We start from the raw sequence: 5,786 nt of genomic DNA on the forward strand, positions 1-5,786 counted from the left end.
GCACCGCATCGTACAGACCCTGCGGCGGCTCGTCCAGCAGCACCTCGCGCTCAGAGCGGGAGCGCGTCAGGAGGCCCACCTTGCGCAGCAGGAGCAGGACAGGCGCGTAGAGCAGGTTGGCCAGGCCCATGCCAAGGCTGAGCGGCCCGAAGCCGAGCGAATGCACGATGTGGCCCGCCACGATGGGCCCGAGCGCGTAGGCCACGGAATAGGAGATGTCGGCGATGGCGTAGACGCTTCCGTAGACGGAAACGTGGCGCACGTCCACGAGAAAGGCGAGCGTGGGCAGCAGGGCCGTGTCGACCAGCGCGATGCCGAAGCAGAGGCCGCAGAGCGAGACCACCAGCGGCGCGAAGGAGCGGCAGACGGGCACCACGCACGAGCTGGCACCGATCACCGCCAGCCCCAGTGCGCCGTAGAGCCACTGCAGGTGCGGGTAGCGCGCCGCCAGGCGCACCGTGAGGTAGACGCCCAGCACGTGAGGCACGAAGGCCGGCAGCCAGACCATGCCCATCTCCCACTCCGACGCCGCCATCGTGTGCTTCATCCACGTGGCGATGGTGGGTTCCAGGAAAGCGAGGGGGATGTTGCAAGTGGTGAGCGCGCCGGCCACCACGGCGATATACGGATCCAGCATGAGGCGGTGGATGGGCGTCCCCACCGGCAGGTTGGCCCGCGCCCGCGCCGCGGCCGAGAAGGGCTTGGCCACCACCAGCAGCAGGATCGCGTCGAACAGCGACACGGCGGCGAGCACCAGGAAGGGCACGCGCTTGCCCGCGAACTCGTAGAGGATGCCCCCGAAGGGCGGCGCCACGAGGCTGCCGAAGCTGATGAAGGCCAGCGCCACGCCCAGCGCGCGGCTGCGCTCCGGCTCCTCGGGGTACTTGTCCGCGATCATGGCGATGCCGGACGTGTCGGCGAAGGCGGAGCCCAGGCCCTGCAGGCTGCGCGCCGTGAAAAGCGTGGCGTAGTCCTCGGCGAAGGCGAACAGGACGGTGGAGGCGAACATGACGCCCAGGCCAATGAGCAGCGGCACGTCGTAGCTCATGCGGTCGATGAAGGGCCCGCTTAGCGGGTTCACCAGAAGCTGCAGGATGGCCTTGGAGGCGAACAGCACCCCGATCTTCACATCCTCGCTCTCCGTGGGGTAGCGAGGCCTCAGGGCAGACCCGGCGGGCTGCGCAGCCATCGGGGACCCTGAGCTGTTGGCCGTGGAGCCGGCACTGGCATTGGCTGGAGTGGGCGGCGGCAGGGTGGGCACCCACACCTCCGGGGTCGGGGTGGGGTTCTCGCTGCCCCCACGCATGTGGGCGATGTAGTCTGGCACGATGGGCACGATGACCATGTACAGCATGTTGTCCAGGAAAAGCGCCACGCACACGATGACCAGCAAGAGGCGGCGCTGCCGGCGGGGCTCCCGGAGCGCCGAGCCCACCGCCTCCGACAGCTTGGCAGCCGCCTCCCGAGCCGGGCCTGCGGGTTCCATCGCCCCACCGGCCGCTCTAGCGAGGACACCTCCGCAGGGGTCGGACGCGGGCGCCCTGCCGGCAGAGAAGAGAGCTCGGACTTCGGGGGTGCGGTCCGCGCCCCGCGGCGCCCCCTGTGCCTCAGGTGGCGGCCAGGCTCATGGCTTTGCGCCCCGGGGAAGGCAAGGACCCTGTTCGGGGACGCGCCGCCGCTGTTCCTAGCGGAACCCCAGACCCGCCGCCGCTGTGCAGGGGTGACCAGGCAGGCAGCACGCAGAGGGGTCGGGGGCCGGAGCGGAGCGCGCTGCCCTCCGGCGCCCCCGGAGCCTCCCCCGCCGCGGAGAGGCCGCCCGCGCCGGCTGCTCGCCCTGCCGCCGCTCTCCCCTCCCTGAGCGCCGGCTCCTGCCTCCTCCTCCTTCGCCTCCTCTTTTTTCCCTTTCCACTCGGGGCTGTGACGCTATGAGTCTCGGCCCCCGAGTGGTGCCCCGGCCACTTGCGTCGTTCATGCTAATGCGACGTCGGCTGGGCGGGGGCGGGGGCGGGGGCGGGGCGCGGCCTGTGGGGGTCTCCTTCCCAGCGGCACCGGCTGGAAACCTCAGAAAGGGGTCTCGGTGCGTCAAGAGTCCTGGCCCAGCCTCTGCGGGTAACGGGTGCTCCGTGCGAGGACCCGGCTTTCTGCTCCCCCCTCCCCCGTCAGGACCAAGCCCCTCCGCTCCCTCCGCTCCCTCCGGGAGGGCGCGCAGCAGCAGCTGTTGCCCGCCCCGCGGGAGAGGGTGCGCCGGGGGCTCGGACCTCCACCTCAGCCCGGATCTCCGCGCGCAGCCCGCAGGGAGCCCCCGAGGTGAGCCGCGGAGTGTCCAGTTGTTCTAGCAGCTGGATTGTGGGGCGGGGACCCGAGGGGCGCAGGGTACCGAGACCCCGAGCCTTCGCATGGCCACGCCCCCGGCCCCTTCTGCCCCGGGAGAGGGAGGGTGAGGCGCAGAGACTGCCGGGCGGGTTCCGATGACCAGCCCTTCGGGAGAATGTCCCCGCAGAGATTCCTGACTGAGCGTCTGGGGATGGGGGGAACGTGGCATTGCCCCCACCGGCCCGGAGCGCTAGCCCTGCCGCTCCCACACCCCGCACTCCCTCGCCACCCTCTCCCAGCCAGTATTCCCCTCTCCTCAGTGACTGTCCTGGCCCCTCAGCCCCGCCTCTTCTCCCTCCCCGCCCCTCACCCCTTCCCCTCGGGCAGTGTACTCCCGGGAGGGTCCCTTTCTGCGCTCCGGCGAGTCCCGCCCCTTCCCTACCCCCAGCTCCACCGCACCCCCTAATCTCCAGAGCTGCCTCCAAGTCCCGGGTGGGCTCCGGGAGTGGTGCGGCCTGGGTCCTCTCTGTAAGAAAGACCTTTGAGGCTCCACGCCCAGCACCCCCTCCCCCCTCCTCCCCCCCCACACCCCTCCCCTCGCCTCCTGGGCTGGACACAGCCACTTTGCTCCCTTACCTCCCAAAAGGGCCGCACCCACTGAGACGCCCTGGCTGTGCGCTGGATCCAGTGGGTCCTCATAAGAACGTGGACCCTGGGTGGCACCTCGAGTCCGAGTTCCGGTCTGCGGGCTGGCAGGAGAGGGGCTCCGAGGCGGCGGAGGTTGGGAGACTTGCGCGGTTGAGATCCCAGTTCGTCTCTCCCTTCCAGAGTCCGAGAGCATCTTCCTGTCCTCACCTCAAAAGCAAACTAGCGTGAGGTCTCGCTTCTTCCCCTGCGCGCTCCCCACCCAGGGAAGCACCCGATGCCCTGAGACGGCTTCACAGCCAGGCGGCTGAGGCGGCTTTCCGCTCACTTGCTAGTCGGGGTGCTGGACAGTTACTTCCCTCTCGGTGTCTGTTTCTCCATCTGTAATATGGGGTAATAGTGCCACTGACGGGTGTCTGATCTCGTAAGAGCAATGGAAGTGCTTGCTATTGTTACTATTATCATCTGTAAAATGTGGTGTTTTGTCTTCATTTCACAGTGTAGGTCTGCAAAGAGCAGAGAAAGGGTACAGGGGCAGCCTGGCTTCCTGGCTAGACCCTCCGGTGGGTGAGCTTTGTGGCTCCAGGCTCTGTCCTGGCTGGTGGAGGGCTGGGGGGCATCGGAAAGTTGGCTCTGCCCCTGAGGTGGCTGTGGGATGAGGTGATGGAGACAGAGCATCAGGTGAGAGGAGCAGCCTATTGTCTCATCTCTCCACTCACCCAGGCCCCGGGGAAGGAGACATTCTTCCAGGGAAGGAGCTGCCAGCACGGAGCTGTGGAGCTGCTCCCTGTCGGAGGGAGGGAGAGGCCTGGCTCTGCGTGATCACCTACAAGTCACAGCTTCTCCCTGGGTTCCAGCCTGGTCTCTGTTAAGGAAGGCGTTAGAGGAGAGCCCTCGCACCCGAGTCCTTGAGCAGAAATGGGGGCTGTAGAAGGGCTCCGTTGGGGTGAGAGAATTGTTTTACACTAGAGGCCCAATGCACGAAATATGTGCAAGGGGCTCGGCCCTCGCAGCCTTGGCTTCGTCAAGAAGGTTGTCCGGAAGGACATCTGGAAGGTCATTCAGCTGTCTGGTCTAATTAGCATATTACACTTTTATTATTATAAATTGTATTTGAGGGCCATTAGTCGGTACACACACACTCTCTGGCTCATGGCAGGTTCCCTCTAACTAGCTTTGCACACGTATGTCACCTGTCTAGCTGTCGAGTCATTTAGTTTGAAACCTCAGGCCTCTCTGACTCTCACAATATGAGGCTCTGAAAGAGGCAGCCTGCAGACCAGTAGTGACTTATGCATATACTGTTTGCCCTGTCTGATTAGAAGGGGGGGGGGATTAAAGCAGACGTGATCTGTCTAGTGACTGAAGACTTTAGAATTTAGTGGAATCTTAGAGAAGAGAAACTTTCCCAGGTCTTCAAGGCACAGACCCTTCTCCCAGCCCTCTGGCCCACATAACTCAGGCCGTCCTTGAGCATGGAGCCACGCTATCTCCGGGCTCCTCCTAACTCTCCAGTCCTCCATTCCCTAGTGGCAGGAAGCAGACTCAGTTATGACACACTCTGGGCCAGGGGTGTTATGTGTGCTGTTTATTTAATCCTCACTCCATCCTGGTGCCATCCCTCCTGCCTTACTGATGGGAAACTGGGCACAGAGAAGCTGCTCACTGGCCCACGGTCCCAGCAGTAGAGCCTGGATTTGAACTCAGGCTGCATGACTCACCTCGTGGTCCTCACACGGCCTCCCTATGCCCTGTACCTCCTTGTGCTTCTGCTCCTCCATCTGCAAGGTAGCAGCCTGGAAGGGTAGGGGAGAGGCCAGATGAAGATCGTTGGAGGAAGCAGGTCCTGCCTGGCTCCCTGAGGCCCCAGGGACACTAAACTCCTTTACCCTCCAACTTCAAGATCAGAAGACAGTTTCCCACCCCCATCCTTCAGCAGCCCCAAGAGCTAGGGTGCAGGAGTTGCAGGGGAAGGGAGTCGAGGGCGGGGAGGACCCTCTGTTTCAGCAAAAGGATGGGGCCTGCGCCTTGGCAGGACATGGGGAACGCCCCTTCCTGCGCTGGCCTCTGGGGCGTTGTCCAGGGTGCTGGCCCTGACTCCACTTGCCAACCAGCCTCCCACAAGGGCCCTGCCGCTAGGTTTTCCTGTGCCTGTGGCTTCCTCTCCAACAGAACTCTTGGTGAGTTCCTTTCTGGAGACTCCTTTTTCTGAGCATAACTTACAGGCATAAGAGACCTTCCCTTCCCATCCTGTTGGGGAAAATGGAAGCATTTTTTCCTCTCCTTTCTCAGCCAGATTTAGGGCCTGTTGCTGCAAAGAGCCTATCTGGTATGCAAAGTAAATCAAATGAATAAAGGAAGGACTTTATTTATTAGACACATAGAAGTGTTTACAATGTGCCAGGCACAGTTGTAAATATTTCACAAACATTAACTCATTTAATCATCTTACCAACCTTCATGTTATCTTTTCGCAGGCAGGGACACTGAGGTGTGATCATTTAGCCGTGCCCAGATTGCTCACGAGTGGCGGAGACAGGATTCCGATGCAGGCTGCCGAGCCCAGCATTCACGCTCAGCCACCACGCCGCCCTGCCCCAGGATGGCTGGGGAACACGCGAGGACTTACTGAGAGCGTGTAGCTCGATGCCTGGCGCTTTACGAGGCTCAATTATGCTCTTGTAGGGGTAGGCACCTTGGTGATTTCTGGGTGACTGCTTTTCACTGTATCCGCTGGACATAGTTGTGGCTTCAGTCTGCTGGGGCAAAGTCCTTTCCACGCTGGACAGTGCCTGTGGAGTGGGCTAGTGGAGGACTCGGAGTTCCTG

The 5,786-nt window shown here is 63.0% G+C and overlaps 1 protein-coding gene across 1 annotated transcript in view; it reads right to left on the bottom strand.

The window, feature by feature from the left end:
* SLC18A3 (solute carrier family 18 member A3) overlaps positions 1-1,486 on the bottom strand; it is a 4,280-nt gene extending 2,794 nt beyond the window's left edge. Inside the window, exon 1 of the mRNA XM_023761288.1 lies at positions 5-1,486. Within this exon, the coding sequence (XP_023617056.1) occupies positions 5-1,486 (1,482 nt within the window). The remainder of the gene's footprint in view (positions 1-4) is intronic.
* Positions 1,487-5,786: the final 4,300 nt, after the last annotated feature.

Source organism: Myotis lucifugus, unplaced genomic scaffold, assembly GCF_000147115.1.
Source record: "Myotis lucifugus unplaced genomic scaffold, Myoluc2.0 scaffold_206, whole genome shotgun sequence".
Lineage (NCBI taxonomy): Eukaryota > Metazoa > Chordata > Mammalia > Chiroptera > Vespertilionidae > Myotis > Myotis lucifugus.